General features: G+C 37.3%; 1 protein-coding gene across 1 annotated transcript in view; it reads left to right on the top strand.

The window, feature by feature from the left end:
• The window catches only part of LOC128204652 (chitinase-like protein C25A8.4), a 25,301-nt gene extending 4,914 nt beyond the window's left edge, over nt 1-20,387 (top strand). Inside the window, exons 4-17 of the mRNA XM_052906055.1 lie at nt 290-395; nt 831-958; nt 1,677-1,779; nt 2,737-2,892; nt 3,304-3,426; nt 3,751-3,892; nt 6,664-6,832; nt 7,532-7,678; nt 9,432-9,537; nt 12,002-12,129; nt 14,640-14,742; nt 15,582-15,737; nt 19,313-19,435; nt 20,213-20,387. Coding sequence (XP_052762015.1) covers nt 290-395; nt 831-958; nt 1,677-1,779; nt 2,737-2,892; nt 3,304-3,426; nt 3,751-3,892; nt 6,664-6,832; nt 7,532-7,678; nt 9,432-9,537; nt 12,002-12,129; nt 14,640-14,742; nt 15,582-15,737; nt 19,313-19,435; nt 20,213-20,356 — 1,834 coding nt within the window. The 3' untranslated portion in view covers nt 20,357-20,387. The remainder of the gene's footprint in view (nt 1-289; nt 396-830; nt 959-1,676; nt 1,780-2,736; nt 2,893-3,303; nt 3,427-3,750; nt 3,893-6,663; nt 6,833-7,531; nt 7,679-9,431; nt 9,538-12,001; nt 12,130-14,639; nt 14,743-15,581; nt 15,738-19,312; nt 19,436-20,212) is intronic.
• The last annotated feature ends 926 nt before the right edge of the window (nt 20,388-21,313 follow it).

The raw sequence follows: 21,313 nt of genomic DNA, 5'->3' as shown, positions 1-21,313 counted from the left end.
CACGGTTTAAGAAAAATGCATAAAACATCAATTTTTGAACTTAAATATAAGGATCTCTGATCTTTTTTGTCAGCAGTATTATATAATCGGTTTCCATGGATTTTCGCAAAAATTGGCTCGTTCCAAGACATAATTTGTTTTTTAAAGTTGTCTAAATGGTAAATCTGTGAGAGTGAGCTTTAAATAATGAAACGAATTGAAGTTAGGAAAATTGCATGTCTTGTTCTTACTATAAATTATATGGTTGTTCATGTATAATAGTTGAAGTTAACAAAATGTGCAAATTCAGGTTTTTGCGGTCCCATAATTTTGACGGTCTTGATCTGGACTGGGAATACCCCGCGGCCAGAGGCGGCAAGCCCGAGGAGAAGGGCCTTTTCGTCGATCTTCTTCAGGTATGACAGCTCTTAACACATAGGTCATGGCTATGGATTCATTCTCTGGAAGAAAAGTTCATAGCTTATAGAACGCCATGTTCTGAAAATACTCTTCTTTGCTTATCAGAGTTGAACGTTTTTATAGTAAATGACACCGTATTTTAGTTCGACAGAAAGTTCCATGTGGACTAAAGTTGATTAATGGACAAATGCAATACCTCTATGATGTTTTACGCACATTCTTTTTTTATTTCGAATGGTCTTTTTAACTCTTTTATAATAGTTTATTGCAACTGTAGAAACAACACTCATGCAAACACACAATAAAATGAAATTCGACTGTATATTAACGGACCCTTTGTGTTTCTCAAAAGGCGTCAAAAATAACTAGCGTCGGCATTTAGACTTATAATAGTTATGGAATGGCGGATCAAACGACTTTCCTATTCGTAGGTGCTGCGCCAAGCGTTCGACCAGGACCCACAAGTAGCGCACGGGAAGGACAAGCTGATTTTGACGATCGCCGTCGGGGTCCACGAAGATCGAGTCGCTGAGTCGTATGATGTCAGCGGAATTGTCGAGTATGTGGAAGTTTTAAAGAAACGATATTGTTGCTAAGATTATACATCAGACTGGTATCAAAATACGATACTAGATCAGGTATCCGATAAACTTTGGATGACTGGTGACACCATATCGTTTATTGCTTGGTACATTCAGCAGCGTTAAATATGTCGAGTAGATACAGGTTCAACAAAACATTCCAAAAACAATTTTGGCCTTGAAAGATTACAAAATATTCCATTTCACGCACAATTTTACTTAAGATCAAGTACAAAAATACAATCTAAATTATCTCTTTCTATAACATGTTTCGAGCACTTGTTTGTACAGAACTTTAATGTAAGAAATCAGCAAGCTAATTGTTTACTCAATTTAGCTCTGTGAAGTGACACCTGTATTTGTACATCGGACACTTTAGGTGTGTTTAATATGTTCCATTCCATTCAGTTGTGTTGGTTATTTTCGAATAATTGTGTACCGTCACTATATGGCGTAGGATACAATGTTGTGAAACCGATAGGGCATTAACATTTAATTTGTTCTCTTGATCCACGCCACCACCTCCCCCCGCAAAAAAATAAATAATAATAATAATAATAAAAAAAACAAAAAAAAAACAAACAAACAACAACAACAACAACAACAAACAAACAGATAAAATAAAATTAAATAAAATAAAAAATAAATAAAAAATAAACTATTAGTGTTAAACGCAGTGTATATCATTCACATTAGGAACGTGGATTTGGTGAACTTAATGATGTACGACTTCCACGGCCAATGGGAAGACACCGCCAACGTACACAGCGCCCTCTACAGCCAGTATGAGTTCAATGTGGTAAGTGAAACCCGTTCATGTACATCATATTTCAATGTTGAACTGATAATAAGCGTTGAAAATGTGATATTCTGGAACAGGTTATATACAGCCATTGACACAGTGAGCTAAGCGGAATGAACTCCTGCTATTTCATACCACTTGTACAATTTAGTGACATGTGATCTAAAATACATATTTTCTTCAGATTTATCTTCTTTTTTTTGTTAAAGACGTTACTTCTAGCAACAACCAACCATATAATAATTATCAAGTAAATTGTATAGTATTTTAAGAATGTCGGAAAATCTCGTAAGCCTAAAAGTGCCCCTTAATCTCAAAGGCTACATTACACTAAAAGAAATATCAGTTCATTCCCTTAACACCACCGTTATCTTTTCACATTCGGTTGTAATTTTATCATGAAAGTAGCGCGTACCAACTGAACTTGGCATGACACCGCATCAAATCTTATCTACGTGAAGAACAGAAGTCATGTTTCCATGAGTCATGGTGAAAGAGTAACACACAAGAGAGTAATGCACCAGTCAATTGTAACCACGGCCCCAAGTCCGGGGGTATACGAGGGATAGCGGGGGAAGTGGGCCGTTTTACCTTCAAGATGGCCCCGCAGTGCCGAGTGGATGCGTTTGTTTTGTTTTTGAGCCGAAAGTAGCGGGGAATGGGCCTTACCTAGAATGTTTCCGGGGTGCGGTGGCATTTGGCGAGGGTTTTACCAGCAGTTTGTGCCCACAGAATTTGCTTGACCGAAAGTCAAAGTTCCCGCTATTCACCGGAACTGGTGGTGGTGGTGGGAAGTGGGGGGGGGGGGGGGTACAATTGACTGGCGCATAAACGTTCTCATTGTTCTCCTTTGAAACTTTTAGAACATGTTCATTTCCGGTATTATTAATGGAAAACATAGGCATAGGTTTTTTGACATTTTACTTTGACCTACATCCATTTTATATATCACAGGACCGTTTTGTGCGCCACTGGGTGTCTAATGGGGCTCCTAGAGACAAGCTCCTGGTGGGCCTTCCTTTGTATGGCCAAAAGTTTACTCTAGCTGACGCCAACGATAATAAAATAGGCTCACCAGTTACCGACGGTGGCGCTATGCCGTTTTATCAGGTAGGAAGTCCAACCTGCATATACTTAAAGTCAAAGTTACGTCAAACTATTTTATATAGTTCTTGAACATCCGGGTAGCTATTACGTGAATAGAGGAAAACACGCCCCTTGCCGCAAAGTTATCACTGCAAGCTATCACACTAATTAAGTAATATGTTTCAAAATCCCGTGCCTCTTTTTATTTAATTTGATTTTTCACACACCCGTTATAAAAACGGGGCGTATAGTTTCGTTTAAAAATTACCTCACTGATGAAATTCAGGACAAGTAATGTCGTGTCAATTGTTTTGGTAATAAACATGTTATTAATCTTTTCTGATATTAAACGGCAATCACAGCCGGGACCGATTCTGGGGGTCCGTGAGTTAAAGAATGGTTCATATATGATGCATATGCGTGCGGCTATTTCAGATTTGCACTTTGATAAATGCTCACAACATTACCCCCATTATTCTACCGGACGAGCGGGTCCCATACTTCACATTCGGACACCTTTGGGTGGGATATGATGATAGGGGAAGCATTCGAGAAAAGGTTTATTTCTGTTTTTGTTCGATTTCATAATGTTACATTATATTAATCTGTTAAATTGACCGGTTATGACGTCATATGAAACGGTTCTGTAATGAATTATGTCATAATTCAGTGACCAACAGTTCATATAAAGAATAATATTTTGGAGCATGCTATATATAATGGTAGGGTTAAAACTTTTATTTAAAAGCAATTCGATCATGTTATGTTTAAACTTTTTTGCTACTGAGCTTGTTTCTGTAGTTTTTCACATACGTATTGCAGTTTGAGCGTGTAGAATACGACGACGTTACCGTCAAAAGCTATGAATCTGATTGTTTACAGGCTGAGTATATAAAGGCAGAAGGTCTGGCAGGTGCGATGGTTTGGGCCATTGACCTTGATGACGCCAGCAATTCATGTGGCATGGGGAAATTCCCTCTCATGAACGCCCTCAAGAACACCATAGCTGGCCTTCCGGTTTTTGGTTGATTGTTGTATTAAAATAAACGATTGAAATCAGCATTATTTTTCCTATTGTGCTTCAAAATGTGTTTCATGATATTTGATGTTGAATACGGGTATCAGTTTATTATTTTTACCACCAATGATAACTGTAAAAAATGAACAGTCAATCGTAAGTGACACATGTTTCCGAAGTGCCAGACAGAACAATTGATTATGCAGTTACTGATATGCCCACATTTGGGAAGAGCTTACTTTAACTAAAAGCATAAAGGCATGACCCCATGCATGGTGGTTGGCTGCAATTGTGGAGGAGCGTTGATCTAAAAGGTAGAAGCCTGTGACCTTCAGGCGACTCGTCCAAAGAAAGAGGCCGACGTCTTCGAACGACGCGTCACCCTTATGTGCCGAACATTTGTGCCATGATATTTAAAAAAAAATAACACACCATGAATGCCAAAGCTACAGCCAGGCGTGTCTACTCACACGCTTTGTCAATATATGCGTCATTCATAATGAATGACCTCTTAAAGCTGCACTCTCTCAGATTGAACATTTTGACAATTTTTTATTTTTGGCTTGGAACGAGCCAATTTTTGCAAAAATCCATGGAAACCAGTTATATAAGACTACTGACAAAAAATAAGATCACAGATTTTTATATTTAAGTTCAAAAAATGATGTTTTATGCATTTTTCTTGAACCGTTAGTAACGGTTTAAGCCACAAAACATTAATTTACGAACGGAAATATGAAAATCTACGATCTGATCTTTTGTCAGCAATCTTATATCATTGATTTGCAGATATTTATGCGAAAATTTGCTATTTCAAAGACAAAAAATAAAAAAAAGTTGTAAAAATGGTATATCTGTGAGAGTGCAGCTTTTAAGTGGCGGTGGGGGTATTGCCTATATGTGGTTGTGTGTCGTTATTTCACCACCCACTCCCTTTGCATGACAAAGCTGCAGCCCGGTGGCGACCACCTACACTCTTTATGCACATGTGGAATTTCCATAACGATTGACCTCTAACTGTGACCTTGACCTTTGATGTGGGGAAGTGGGCCTTGAATGTGCATTGCATCGAACATCTGTGTCGTGTTGTTCTAAGCTACCGCCAACGAACGACAAAGTTATAGCCGGGTCACCCCACGTATTCTCCATTCCATGTTTATTAAAATATACAGCATTCCATAATGATTAAACTCTGTGAAACTGTGACCTTGATCTTCAAGGGAGGGACGTTGATATTGCACAAGACACATCACCTGTATATGTCGAACACCATTGCCACGTTATTTCCGTGCATGAAAAATGTCCAGGCCGGACACGACCACTCTGCATTCAAGTATGATAAACCACTTATATTCGGAGCTCCTCGGCCATTTTTATCGAAAACAACCTCGGATGTATTTGGACGGTTTACATACTCAGAAAGCGGTACGTTTAAGTCCGCTGCAATTAGATCGCGTAGTAACTTTATTTAACAGTTAAACTTTATGACTTTCTAAGGAATCTTAATTATGTTTGCAATAATACACTTCACTGGCAATCAATTTAAACTCAGCGATTATACAGCGAAAGTTTAGGGATAGACAGTTATACAGCGAACGTTTAGGGATAGGCAATTACAGCGAAAGTTTAGTGATAGGCAATTATACAGCGAAAGTTTAGGGAAATGCAGTTATACAGCGAAAGTTAAGGAAAAGGCAGTTATACAGCGAACGTTTAGGGGTAGGCAATTACACAGCGAAAGTTTAGGGATATGCAGTTATACAGCGAATGTTAAGGGAAATGCAATTATACAGCGAATGTTTAGGGATAGGCAATTATACATTTCTTAAAGATGAACTAGTTTCCTTACGAAATAGGATTTCTTAACATTTGTGACAAACAAACGGTGCAATTTGACCACTCCTTTAAGATAACGCTTATCACGGTGCAACGAGGTTCGTCTAAAGTACGCTTAAAGTACGCTAAATGACTTTCAAAATTGGTATATAAACAGTCAAAAATAGGTACGTTGACAGTAACGATAGTTGCCATGTGATTAGATAAGACCAAACACTTGCAAACATTGCATTCATAATGTCTTCCACGATTTTATTTTTCCTCTGTTTGTGCGTGTATACATCATATGCGGGTAAGAGTTTATACTTTATTTTGAACAATGGTATTGACCAATGATAAGTTATGTAAAAGCATACATCTAATATAAATTTAATGGTAGAATTCACACAAAAATGAAGAACACATTGTCTGACAAAGGACTCAGCTTTAAATGATGTATTACTGACCCTGTTATGCTACTATTTGCAGCATATGAATATATCTACAGAACTCAAATAAAAGAAATGCATGTTTTTACAAAATGGTTTTAAAATATTTTTTTAAAGCTGCACTCTTACAGATTGAATGTTTTGACACCTTTTTTTCTTGGAACGAGCCAATTTATGCGAAAATGCATGGACCCCAATGATATAAGACTGCTGACAAAAATCAAAACGCAGATTTTCATATGTAAGTTCAAAAATTGATTTTTTATGCATTTTTCTTAAACCGTTAGTAATGTTTTTAGCAATAAAACATTTTCGAACGGAAATATAAAAATCTTGGATCTCATCTTTTGTCAGTAGTCTTATATCACTGGCTTGCAGATATTTACGCAAACATTTGCTTGTTCCAAGACAAAAAAATAAAAAGTTGTCAAAATGGTAAATCTGTGAAAGTGCAGCTTTAATTTTAACCACAACCATGGTAATTTTCAAACTCACGTTCGCCTATTTCTAAAGAATATCTGAGGTTCTGTTATTACGGAACCTGGGCAGCTGCCCGGAAGTCACACGCCCTTGGACCGGATGGCATTGACGCTAACCTCTGCACCCACATATCAATGGCGTTCTTTACCCTGGATGAAACGTCAACGCACATCGTCCCCGAAGATCCGAACGAAATGAGCATGTAATATATTTTTTTTAAAAAACGTTGCAGGATATTTAATCCTTTCACTGATAACTGCTCTCTCACAGATTGATTGTTTTGACAACTTTTTTGTCTAGGAACGAGCAAATTTATGCGAAAATGCATGTAAACTAGTCATATAAGACTGTTGACAAAAGGTTAGATCATAGATTTTTAAATTTAAGTCCACAAATTGATGTTTTATTCATTTTTCTTATACCGTTAGTAACGGTTTAAGCCATAAAACATTAATTTTCGAACGGAAATATACAAATCTACGCTCTGATCTTTTGTCAGCAATCTTTTATCATTGGTTTGCAGATATTTACGCCAAAAAATCTTCCTTCCAAGAAAATAAATAAAAAAAGATGTAAAATCGGTAAATCTGTGAGAGTGCAGTTTAACTGTGTGTTCATTCTCTTCACTTGGAGTAGCAGGTCATTCTTTTTATTGGATAAGAAGATTTGACGTCCAAAGCGTTTTAATGTTTGAGCATTTTAGTATCTTGAAATAATAACTTTTAACTCGATACTTTACAGATAATAGTTTCGGTAAACACGCATCTTTGATTCTTGCACACATGCAGAGCATGAGTAACTGTCGAATGTCCGAAAACTGTCTCTGGCATGTTTCTTTCAAACAAAAACTTTAACAATAATCAAAAATGCTGGCGATGATAACATCTGACAACAATTATAGGATACCAGCTGTGAATGGCCTTAAGACGAAGAACCCGTCCCTGAAGACGATAATATCTGTAGGCGGTTGGGAACAAGGGTCGGAAGCCTTCAGTATCCTTGTGTCTTCAAACAAGACAATGACAACTTTCGTCCAGAACGCTGTCAGGTAATTCGCGTATAACATACATTTGTAGTATATAGCCGAAACCATAATGCAACGGTAAAACATTCGCGGCGGTCTAAATTATTTAATCAGAAGGTCTATCACTTTCCTAAAATAGTTCAGACATTTGGCTGTGAAAGTAACATTCTGAGTAATTTCATCCATCCATCGATATAAAACTCATTCATTCATGCGTTCGTTCGTTCATTCGTTCACTCGTTCATTCATTCATATTCATTCATTCATTCATTCATTCATTCATTCATTCATTCATTCATTCATTCATTCATTCATTCATTCATTCATTCATTCATTCATTCATTCATTCATTCATTCATTCATTCATTCATTCATTCATTCATTCATTCATTCATTCATTCATTCATTCATTCATTCATTCATTTCATTTCATTTCATTTCATTCATTCATTCATTCATTCATTCATTCATTCATTCATTCATTCATTCATTCATTCATTCATTCATTCATTCATTCATTCATTCATTTCATTTCATTTCATTCATCCATCCATCCATCCATCCATCCATCCATCCATCCATCCATCCATCCTCATCCGTCCGTCCGTCCGCCCGTCCGTCCATCCATCCATCCATCCATCCAAGAACACGCGAGTACTTCTCACTCGTCGGAACCTATGCTTTATCAATTTAATTACTCTACAAAATATTTCTTGGGAAATTAGGCCCCGAAGATAGCAAATGAATATCCCTACGCAACCGTTACATTTCCGCAATATCCGTTTGGCCTGAGTTGTGTCTCAGGCGTCCAATCAGACACTCTGGATTTAACCTCATTAATTATTCATGATTTATGAATCTTCATGAGTTCCGATGACGGAAGTCCTCCGAAAACGACAATCCCAGCAACATTTAACAAACTTCCTTAATAACCATGAATCATTTATGCAAATAAGTAGATTAGAATGAAAACAAATGTAAAATTGAATCTGTTTACACACCACATTTTATCTTGATAAAAGGTTTATTTGACCAATGCGCGTGTCAGTGTGTTTCATACTGAGATTTTGAACACTCATTCGGAAAACCTCGGCCATTTTTATCGAAAACAACCTCGGATGTTTGCATACATCAGTAGAAATAGTTCGTGAAATTTTGAATTCTATCATTAATTAAATGTAGTGTTTTAGCTTGTATTTGTTGAATTAAGTTTACATTGATTGCCAGTGAAGTGTATTATTACAAACATAATTAAGATTCCCGAGTGTTAAGTCATTAAGTTTAACTGCTAAATTAAACTACGCGATCTACTTGCAACGGACTTTACAAGACCCGATTATCTGGCATTGTAAACCGTCCATATAATGCTCCAGTCAATTCTAACCACGCCCCCCCCCCCCCAGGTCCGGGGGTATACCGGTGATAGCCGGGGAAATGGGACGTGTTTTTACCTTTCAGGTGGCCCCGCAGTGCCGGGTGAATGCGGTGGTTTTGTCTTCGCGCAAAATATAGCGGGAAATGGGCCTTACCTAGAGTCCCTGGAGTGCGGGGGGCATTTGGCGGGGATTTTACCATCAGTTCGTGCCCGCAGGGCGGGGATTTTACCCGGGGTTGACTGGACCTAAAGGCAAAGTCTCCGCTATTCCCCGGGCCTGGGGTGGCCGTGGTTACAATTGACTGGTGCATAAATCCGAGGTTGTTTTCGATAAAAATAGCCGAGGAGCTCTGAATGTCTGAAGACTTAGATCATGTACCCCATTGCAATATTCTACACCAGGTTTTTGCGGGCCCACAACATTGACGGTATTGACCTTGACTGGGAATACCCCGGGGCCCGAGGCGGCAGGCCCGAGGAGAAGGGTCTTTTCGTTGATCTTCTTCGTGTAAGTAATTTCCTTATGGGCCATGTTAAGTCCATTTGATAGAAGAATAAGATTGTTTCGTGTTTCATTTTATGAAGATGTTTTTGTTCTATGTTAAAACATACTTTTTTATGTTTTGAATGGCAATTTTAGTGATGTCATAAACCACAATCTATCACTGGATTGGTAGTTTAGTCATGTCCTGTTTCTGTATTTTTTCTGCGGCTTTTAACACATGCCTTTTGGTTTAAACATATTTTATTCAACATATCTATATATATATATATATACATATAATATAATTTAAGTATTTGCATTAATATATTGAATCGGATTGAAACGAAAGCATAGCTTATAAAGTTTCTCTCCGTGAGAATTAAGTTACACGTTATGCAGAGTAATGAGAAGGTTAGATAATTTTAATTACATGTATATATGTTGTTAATGAAAACATGCAGAATATTATCTTAAGAGAACGAAAGAAAGCGTTGGAAATAGTGTATAAAAATGATGATTTCGGTAACAAAAAGAAGAAAAGAGAGCATGGATGAAAACAAAAGTAGACAGAGCGAGAATATATGTAAGTTTGATGATAGTTAGATTGATGATAGTTGGGTACCTGTACCGTTTGGTAGAAAGGGTCAAGTCTGGGAATATAGCATAATAAGAAGCGTTTCGAGTTTTGTAAGAAGTTATGAACAAAACTGAAGATTTTGGAGTTGCTCTCGTTGTTAAGGGTGGGATCACCGTTGAGAATGATATCAATGTCAACACGTGTGATTCTAGACATATCACGAAATAAGGTTTGTCGAATATCCGTATACAAGGGACAATGCATGAAGAAGTGAGTGCTACTTTCAACTTCACCACATTCGCTTAGAGCAGAAATTATTATGTTTTTGCAAAAGAGGTGATAGTTAAGGGCGCTACAACTAGTACGCAGTCGAGCGTGGAGTACCTGCAAGCGACGGCTACCGTTGTAATAGTATGAAGGGCAGACTGAAGATTGATTTGAAATAGATCTCTTGAAAGAAGCAATAGTAGGGCTGTCCCGCACATCCCGAGAAAGTTCATTCCATGCACGTACAGAAGAAGGAAGGAAAGAGGAAAAGTAAGAACTAGTACGTGACATAACCGTTCTTGTATTAGATGCATTGCGTAGTGGATAATTATGAGAACCAACAGTTTGGGGTGTAAGGGATGATAAATACTCAGGTACAAGGCCGTTGTCCATTTTATAGAAGAGACATAGTTTGTGATTGAGTCGTCTTTCTGAAAGAGTAGGCCAGCTCAGTTCCTTGTGAAGAACGGAAATAGATACTAGCTTTGTAGCCCCACAGACGATTCTACCGGCCTCATTTTGAATCTTTTGAAGTTCATTTTTTCATAGTCTGTACAATTATCCCACACTGTATCAGCATATTCAAGAATTGGGCGAATGTATGAAAAAAAGATAATTTCTAGACATTTTCTGTCCAAACGGAATTTTAGCTTTCGCATGATGCATATGCGCTTGAGGGCCTTACTTTTAATGTATTCAAAGTGCTCGTGCCATGTACAGTCACTGGAAAGGACCAAACAAAGATGTTTGTGCGAGTTAGTTTCTGAAATTTGTTGACCATACATAGTTAACTCGGGATAGAAACAAGGTTGTCGTTTTCGGGAAAACAAAATTGACATAGTTTTTGCAGGGTTAAAGGTTACTAACCATTTATCAGCCCAAGTAGTTATGCTATCAATATCCCTCTGGATTATTTCAGTGGCCCTCAGGGGCTCATCAACCAGAAAGTACAGACTGGTATCGTCTGCGAATAACCTAATATTACTACCAATATTAACAACAATGTCATTTATGAATATAAGAAATAAAAGGGGACCTAGAATGGAACCTTGCGGAACACCGGCCTCAAGTTGGGCCCAACTAGACATGGAGCCATGGAGAACTACGCGTTGCCTACGATTATTGAGATAGTCACGGAACCATGATAGTAAGTTGCCATGGACACCTGTTTCTTGAAGCTTCACAAGCAAACCCTTGTGCCAAACTTTATCAAATGCCTTGCTAATATCAAAAAATACTGTTCGAACTTCAAGGCCATCATCTAATGCCTTGCAAAAAGTGTTGTAAAGGAAGGTAAGTTGATTAACAGTGGAGTCACCTGGCCGAAAGCCTGACTGAAACGAGGTTAGAAAGTTTATATCACGAAGATGGTTAAAAAAATGTTTATATACTGCCCGCTCGAACACTTTTTCCATTGTATTAAGTAGGGAAATAGGACGATAGTTTACAGGAACACATGCCTTTTCTTTCGTTAAAGAAATATTTTCATTATTATCGTAAAAAATATGACCTTAGTTAACAAGGATCACTTAGATGCTATGTTGCGCATTTATTTTAAAATGCCATATTTATAATTTTTGAAATTACAGATAATGAAAACAAAGAAGTTATTTTAAAAGTATACAATGCGTTTTTCTTCCACAGGCGCTGCGCAATGAAATAGACCAGGATCCGCAAATTGCAAACGGGAAGGACAAACTGATTTTGACAATCGCCGCCGGAGTCCACGAAGATCGGATAGCTGAGTCGTATGACGTGAGCGGCATCGTTCAGTAAGTATTAACATTCGGAGCTCTTCGGCCATTTGTATCGAAATGCATGTATGCCGCGAGATCAGTAAAAGTAGTTCGCAAAATTTTGAATTATATCATTAATCAAATGTAGCGTTTTAGCTTGTATTTGTTGATCTATTAAACTGATTGGCAGTGAAGTGTATTATTGCAAACATAATTAAGATTCCCTAGAGTTAAGTCATTAAGTTTAACTGCTGAATTAAATTACTACGCGATCTACCTGAAACGTAGTTAAAGTGAACCGATTTATGTAGAACCGCCAATATATACCCGCGGCTGTTTTCGATGAAAACGGCTAAGGAGTTCCGAATGATGTAGTTACTGTGACAGTGTGTGTATATCACGTGATAAATTATGTCATATATGCTACGTTGGAAGGCAACATTTTGCTTAAAATAAAGACTTAAATCAAAGATCACTTTTCTTTCACTGCACCATTTCAAATAAAACAAAGGGCAGTCTATGCCGCTTAAAGAGCCCCGCCCTCGTTTTATTACCGAAGTTTGATAAGGTGATTAGTTTCCTCAAACACTTCGACAAACCTGTTTCCAAAATAATGTTTTGACAGTACTACGTCAGACGGCCGAATTGTGAAAAGGTTTGTCGAAGTGTTTTAAGAAACTAAACCCTCAATCGACCTTTGGTAAAAGAATAAAGGTAGGGCCCCGTAAGCGGCGTAGACTGCGCGTTGTTTCATTTAAAATGGTGAAAAAAATAGTCAAGTAAATATCTTTGTTTAAAGTCTTCATTTTAAGCAAAATATTGCCTTCCGACGTAGCATTTATGATGCAATTTATCAAGTGGTATACACACACTGGTATTTGATATTATTAGTACACCTAACTCGTTCATTTTACTATGTAGAGTATTACATAAGGGAGTGGAGCATTTGCGACTGATTATACGTTATGTTTTAAAGTTAGCCTCGTTTTGGCATAATTGACACACACACACAGAGGCTTGACAGTGTGGTGCAGATCCCAACAGCCACCCCGTGCACTTTAAATAGTTCCCTGTGACCCGTCAGCTGGGAAAAATCAGTCTTGACCCATTCGGAACTCCTCAGCCATTTTTATCAAAAACAACCTCGGATGTATTTGGACGGTTTACACACTTAATACGTGGTACGTTTAAGTCTGCTGCAAGTAGATCGCGTAGTAATTTTATTTAGCAGATAAACTTTATGACTTAACTCTTGGTAATCTTAATTATGTTTGCAATAATACCCTTCACTGGCAATCACTTTAAACTTGGATCAATAAATACAACTCTAAAACACTACATTTAATTAATGATATAATTAAAACAATACAAACTACTTTTAATGATGTACCGGCATACGTCTGAGGTTGTTTTCGATAAAAATGGCCGAGGAGCTCCGAATGGTCCTGACCCTGAAAACACAACTTTTAACGGACTGCTCATCACGTTGTGGGACATAATAGGATATGAAATAGAAAAAAATGGGACATAATAAATTTATTGACGGTATTTCAACATATTATCGAAGCTGCAAATCCACTAGGGTTATATAATTGAAAATCTACATCATACTTTACAGTGTCTGTGCCTTTGCCAGTGCGAAGAGATTCGGATTAACTGCTACCATATGAGTTAGACCGTATCTTACTGAGGCTTTGTTAACAATATGCAGACAGAATGACATCATTATTATTTCTGATAATTTGTAGATTTTGACGGTTAAAGATGATTTATGTTTTTGGCGTTTATTACTGATAGTTTGTGGTGATGAAATTATAAGTAGCATTTATTGTCGTGTTTGGCAAAATAAAATAGACTCTTAAAAGGGGACCATGCCTCTGGTCAACCGAGTGCACAATAAGTGTGTGTATACCACGTGATTAATGCCTCCAAAACGATTCCAAAAAATGATATCATTAATTAATTTTAAAAATTAGAGAAGAAAATGCATACTTTCTTAATAACTAACCCATACGTGTTCATTAGCAATGCATTGTCTTATACCAGTACCGGTATTTTTTCTTTAAAGGGACTTAACACCAGATGGTCCAAAAATCAGCAAATACAGCACTTTCTCAAACAAAGCCTAGAACTTAATGCGAGCAAGTAGAAGGCCGTTAATACATCATTTTACATTATTAAAATAATAAATGCAACAATCATGTTGCTGTCTCACCTGTGTTTCCCCGTTTAAAAATAGCGCATAATAATTTCCCAGTTTAAATCATATATGTTTATGAGCACTGATAAAAAGGCCGATGCTTTTTTCTAAACTTACTTGGATTTCCTTAGTAGCAACTCCAGTAAATTTTAACTGGAATAATGCGGAAAAAACCCTGCAAAAGATACATGTGTCGTAGGCGATGTGATACATCATAAAGATTCAATGCGTTGTACACAACGATATTATTTATTATTTATGTAAGTTTTTGACAATTTTCTCTTTTTTTTCTGGCAATTATATTATCTGGTGTCTAGTCCCTTTAATGTTTACTGTTTGATGTCAGATACGTGGACTTAATCAACCTAATGATGTACGACTTCCATGGGGAGTGGGAGGACACCGCTAACGTACACAGCGCCCTCTATAGTCAGTATGAGTATAATGTGGTAAGTCGGACGTTCGTTTAAATGATATAATAGGTGGTCATTGCACTTGCACCGGGTTTTCAAAAATCAAAAAAGACCAAAAGTGTGAAAAAAGATTGAAAAATATGTTGTTGTTTTTATATAAATATTTACTTTGTACTGTATATATATTTTTTTCACAATTTTGGTATTATAATTTTAAGTTTGGAATTTTAAGATTTGTTTTGATTTAAAAAAAAAAAAAAATCGATTTTGAACATCCGGTGCCAGTGGGTCATTTTTATCGCACCGTTAACTAGTGCTTATCTGGTCGACCGACGGCATTAATACAGTAGATGCATGACTGAACGTTTGACATCACAATATTGTAGCTATTTTATAAGTTCCATTAGGCGAAATTAAGTTTCAGATTTCATCGGATATGGCCAAGATTTTGTAAATACTTTTTTTCACATTTCAATTACAATGGCTTGATAACAAGAGCTCATTAAAGTCATAATAAATCAGTTCAACTAGCCAAAATTATATTTTACACATACTTGAACATGAAACAAGTGAAGAATGTTCGCCCGGCGAAAATGTTTCATATTACAGTATAGGGTACTTTTGAATTTTGTAAAATCTCATTTTATCTTTAAGACAATGTATTATATTGATGGTATACATGTTCAAGTGTGTGTAAAATACAATTTTGGCTAGTTGAACTGATTTATTATGACTTAAATGAGCTCTAGTCATCAAGCCGCTGTAATTTCAATATCAATTCTAACAGAAATTAAAAACACAAAATGTTCAATCCTAAATTAAAACTATTTCTAAAGGTCCGCATACACTCAGTTCATATACTTTATCTCAAATAGGACCGCTTCTTGCGCCACTGGGTGGCTAACGGGGCTCCGAGAAGCAAACTTCTGATGGGTCTTCCCTTATATGGCCGCGAGTTTACTTTAGCGGACATCAACGACAACAAAATTGGCGCGAATGTTACCGACGGTGACTTTATGCCGTATTATGAGGTAAGCCTGCGATAAAATAGTTGTTATTAATAACAAAATATGACATGTAGATTTGGCCATTATGGCTCATCGACGTGAAAAAGATAGATATAAGGCATACCTTTTTTCCATTTTCATAGAAAATATTTTAAAACGTATAATTTTCCATCTGAGGTTCAAGAAAGTCATACACATTAAACTGTCAGGCACGTAGCTAAGACCAATTTGGGATTACGCAGAACGGTGAAGGACAGCATATTAACCCCTGCACCCCCTACCCCCCCCCCCTTCGGTTTTTATTTCAAATACGGGGGGTTTTAGTGACAAAAACTTCGACCTGTTAATTTTATATAACGTAACTGCGCATTTGTGTACAGTCAGCTACGCACCTGACTTTATTGACTGATTACGTTTAAACTTAACCTTTGTTGCGTTGGCACTGTTGTTCCAGCTTGATCCATTCATGGGCAAGTTATGTCTAAACTGGTTGTTGAGTACTTGAAGATTTTTTTAAGTGAGGTTAATTCTTTAAATGTTAACTTTTTGTCGTTTTCTTTTAAGGTTATTTTCTTCATGGTGATGTTGACTCTGATGAGACATATATTTAATTTTAACCTCGAGAAATGATGGTGCAAGTTGGGTTTAAAATGATGGATCAAGTGGAGTTTAAAATGATGGATCAAGTGGGGTTTGAAATGATGGGTCAAGTGGGGTTGGAAATGATGGCACAAGTGGGGTTTGAAATGATGGGTCAAGTGGGGTTTAAAATTATGGGACAAGTGTGGGGTTTGAAATGATGGCACAAGTGGGGTTTGAAATGATGGGTCAAGTGGGGTTTAAAATTATGGGACAAGTGTGGGGTTTGAAATGATGGCACAAGTGTGGGGTTTGAAATGATGGGTTTAGTGGGTTTGAAATGATGGGTCAAGTGGGTTTGAAATGATGGGACAAGTGGGGTTTGAAATGATGGGCCAAGTAAGGGGTTTGAAATGATAGGACAAATGTGGGGTTTGAAATGATGGGACAAGTGTGGGTCAAGTGTGGTATTTGAAATGATGGAACAAGTGTGGTTTGAAATGATGGGACAAGTGGGGTTTAAGTGGGGTTTGAAATGATGGGTCAAGTGTGATATTTGAAATGATGGGACAAGTGGGGTTTGAAATGATGGGTCAAGTGGGGTTTGAAATGATGGAACAAGTGTGGGGTTTGAAATGATGGGTCAAGTGTGGGGCTTGAAATGATGGGACAAGTGTGGGGTTTGAAATGATGGCACAAGTGGGGTTTGAAATGATGGGTCAAGTGGGGTTTGAAATGATGGGACAAGTGGGGTTTGAAATGAAGTGTCATGTGGGGTTTGAAATGATGGGACAAGTGGGGTTTTAAATAGAGTGTCATGTGGGGTTTGAAATAATAGGTCAAGTGGGGTTTGAAATGATGGGACAAGTGTGGGGTTTGAAATGATGGGAAAAGTGTGGGGTTTTTTATCCCGCTAACAGGATACTCCCCCCCCCTTTATCTCCCTAGTACACTTCGTTTTCACTGACCGTTCCATAGCAGTAACCAAACAGTATTGATGAAGAAATTTATAATTATATATGTAATCTGTATAGTAATTGGCCGATTTAATTGTTTAGAACTTGCTGTTAACGTCATCGCTCTTAACTGTTGAACGTGTATTGTTTGATAATGCAAATTTAAGTACAAATAAGTTCGGCTAAACAGTCGTCTCAAATCTTATCAGAAATACAGCAGATCGCAAGTTGTGTCCATTAAACATCCAGATCAGTAGCGATATCAAAGTTCACAACGATGACGTAAAAACACTTTAACAAAACAACAATCGGCCCATTGTTGTCTACTCACTTGTTAGTTAATGTTGAAAATGTTGAATACGAAGCTCACATTATTTGGATTTATCCTCAATTCTATGGAAACACTAAAAACTACATTAATAATTTGTATTGTCGGTCTTGTTATATTCTTGTTTGTTGTTCTTGTTATTGCCCGGCTGTGGGTCTCGTTATTACCTTGCTGTTGGTCACGTTATTACCCGGCTGTTGGTCTCGTTATTACCCGGCTGTTGGTCTCGTTATTACCCGGCTGTTGGCCTCGTTATTACCCGGCTGTTGGTCTCGTTATTACCCGGCTGTTGGTCTCGTTAATACCCGGCTGTTGGCCTCGTTATTACCCGGCTGTTGGTCTCGTTATTACCTGTCTGTTGGCCTCGTTATTACCTGGCTGTTGGCTTCGTTATTATCTGGCTGTTGGTCTCGTTATTATCTGGCTGTTGGTCTCGTTATAACCTGGATGTTGGTCTCGTTATTACCTTACTGTTAGTATCTTTATTACCTGGCTGTTAGTCTCGTTATTACCTGGCTGTTAGTCTCGTTATTACCTTACTGTTGGTCTCGTTATTACCTGAATGTTGGTGTCGTTATTTACCTGTATATTGGTCTCGTTACTTACCTGGCTGTTGGTCTCGTTATTACCTGAATGTTGGTGTCGTTATTTACCTGGATATTGGTCTCTTTACTTACCTGGCTGTTGGTCTCGTTATTACCTGAATGTTGGTGTCGTTATTTACCTGGATATTGGTCTCGTTACTTACCTGGCTGTTGGTCTCGTTATTACCTGAATGTTGGTGTCGTTATTTACCTGGATATTGGTCTCGTTACTTACCTGGCTGTTGGTCTCGTTATTACCTTAATGTTGGTGTCGTTATTTACCTGTATATTGGTCTCGTTACTTACCTGGCTGTTGGTCTCGTTATTACCTGAATGCTGGTGTCGCTATTTACCTGGATATTGGTCTCGTTACTTACCTGGCTGTTGGTCTCGTTATTACCTGACTGTTGGTGTCGTTATTTACCTGGATATTGGTCTCGTTACTTACCTGGCTGTTGGTCTCGTTATTACCTGAATGTTGGTGTCGTTATTTACCTGGCTATTGGTATCGTTACTTACCTGGCTGTTGGTCTCGTTATTACCTGACTGTTGGTGGCGTTATTACCTGACTGTTGGTGTCGTTATTTACCTGGATATTGGTCTCGTTACTTACCTGGCTGTTGGTCTCGTTATTACCTGAGTGTTGGTGGCGTTATTACCTGACTGTTGGTGTCGTTATTTACCTGGATATTGGTCTCGTTACTTACCTGGCTGTTGGTCTCGTTATTACCTGACTGTTGGTGGCGTTATTACCTGACTGTTGGTGTCGTTATTTACCTGGATATTGGTCTCGTTACTTACCTGGCTGTTGGTCTCGTTATTACCTGACTGTTGGTGTCGTTATTTACCTGGATATTGGTCTCGTTACTTACCTGGCTGTTGGTCTCGTTATTACCTGAATGTTGGTGTCGTTATTTACCTGGCTATTGGTCTCGTTACTTACCTGGCTGTTGGTCTCGTTATTACCTGAATGTTGGTGGCGTTATTTACCTGTATATTGGTCTCGTTACTTACCTGGCTGTAAGATCAGAAAAGTTCGATTTACAGAGACAAAATTAATCGCAGTCAAAAGAAAATAAACGAAAACAAATAGCAATTAACTATGAAAAATAATCGTTTTCCACTAAAACTTGTTGTTTTTTGGCGTTTCAGATCTGCGCTTTAATCAATGCACACAACATCACCCCCGTCATTCTAAGTGAAGAGCGTGTCCCGTACTTCATAGATGGAAACCTTTGGGTGGGATATGATGATAGGGGAAGCATTCGAGAAAAGGTATAATTCAAATTTCTGTATTAGATTCGGCAATCTGTTTTATGAAATGTGTAATTGTAACCTCTTAATAAGTCGTATAAAAACGGAACTCAAATGGATGATATCTAAAAGGATTAAGTGTTAAATAGATCGGGTGTAAAAATTCTCCCCTTTTTGAATTATATAAGCATATTTCATTTTTATTTATATTATATTTTATATAAGCAGCATTGGTTTTAAGCAGCTTTTGATTTTAAAGGGACAAGACACCGAATGATACCAAAATCGGCAAATACATTATTTCCTCAAAACAAGCTAGCTTAGAATTGTAAATACGAGCTAGTATGAGGCCGAGAATACATCACTTTACATATCTTAAGGGTGTTTTGTCGCTGTCTCAGCTTAGTTAACCCGTTTTAAAATAGTGCATATGGTTTTCTAGTTTATATTGTGTATACTCAGCATGTGAACGTCACGTGATTAGAACAGACACATATATCGACGTTTTTTTTAAAAAAAACTTGGTATTTACGTGGTAGTGCCTGCGAGATATACATGTGTCTTTTAGCGATGTAATACATCAGTAAGTAAGATTTATTGCCTTGTACACAACGATGTTAATTTTATATGAATTCTGGCAATTTTCTTTTATTCTTACAATTGTACCATCTGGTGTGTAGTCCCTTTCATGGTTAAGAAAGCAAATATAATACATAATGAGTATAGTACACATTATGTAAGAGAACGACTATCATCACACGACCAACACCTCATATATTGTGTTTTTCTTTTCAACAGGCTCAATATATCCGGGCGGAAGGTCTGGCAGGTGCGATGATTTGGGCCATTGACCTTGACGACTTCAGCGGTACATGTGGCATGGGCAAATACCCTCTCATGAATGCCCTCACACGCATAATAGCTTCACCAATCATTGGTTGATTGGTATTTTGAATAAAACAATTGAAACGAAGTTTTGTTTGTCTGTTCTTGCGTTTAAATTCATACGGCAATACTAGATACTCATTAGAACATAATTGTGTAAACTAAATTTGAAATCGTTCAATTTTTAAGGCTATTCACGCTTTTCGGGAAGTGGAGTATTTGTGCCAAATTTTTCCTATCTAAATTCAACATATTATTTTATTTTCTGATAACGACCTATTTTTGTTACAAGCATCTTTGCTTACATGAAAGGGGCATTTTCGGCTTTGGTGATTTCATTTGTTTAAAATCAGGATTGAAAAATTAAATAACTTGTCGAATTTGGCCTCTTGAACTTGATTCGGAACATCTCGGCCATTTTCCTTCGAAAACATTCTTGGATATATGCCGGTTAATTAGTAGAAGTAGTTCGTATTTTTTTTTTAAATAATTTTAGTGTTTAAAGGGGTATTCTGTATTACTAAGTTTAAATTGATTGCCAAAGAAGTGTACTATTGCATAAATAATTAAGATTTCCAAAGAGTAAAGTCATTATTTTTATTGCTAAATTGGTATTACTACGCGATCTACTTGCTGCGTAGTTAAATGTAAAGACACCTCACAATGTAAACCGTCCATATTCTTCCGAGGTTGTTTTCGATGGGAAAATGACCGGGGTCCGATTGATGTTAGATCAATAATATGCTAATTACCCATCTAGCTGATAACAAAAATTGTCGGGAAAATCGATGACTTTGTTAAAGTGTATGTTTAATTGATCGCCTTGAACGAAAACAAAACAAGACAATCAAATGGTGACGAATCTTGCGGCTTTACAGGAAATATGTTCATATGCTATACTAAAGTGACATTCTTATTCAAAATCAATACATACACATGTATAACAAACATCAACTTTGACTGACAAACCTTACTGGTTTCCGTGGATATTACGTGGATTACTTACTAAATAAT

The sequence above is a fragment of the Mya arenaria genome, chromosome 2, assembly GCF_026914265.1.
Source record: "Mya arenaria isolate MELC-2E11 chromosome 2, ASM2691426v1".
Lineage (NCBI taxonomy): Eukaryota > Metazoa > Mollusca > Bivalvia > Myida > Myidae > Mya > Mya arenaria.
The sequence above is the reverse complement of the archived record's forward strand: the minus strand, read 5'-3'. Positions and strand labels throughout refer to the sequence as shown.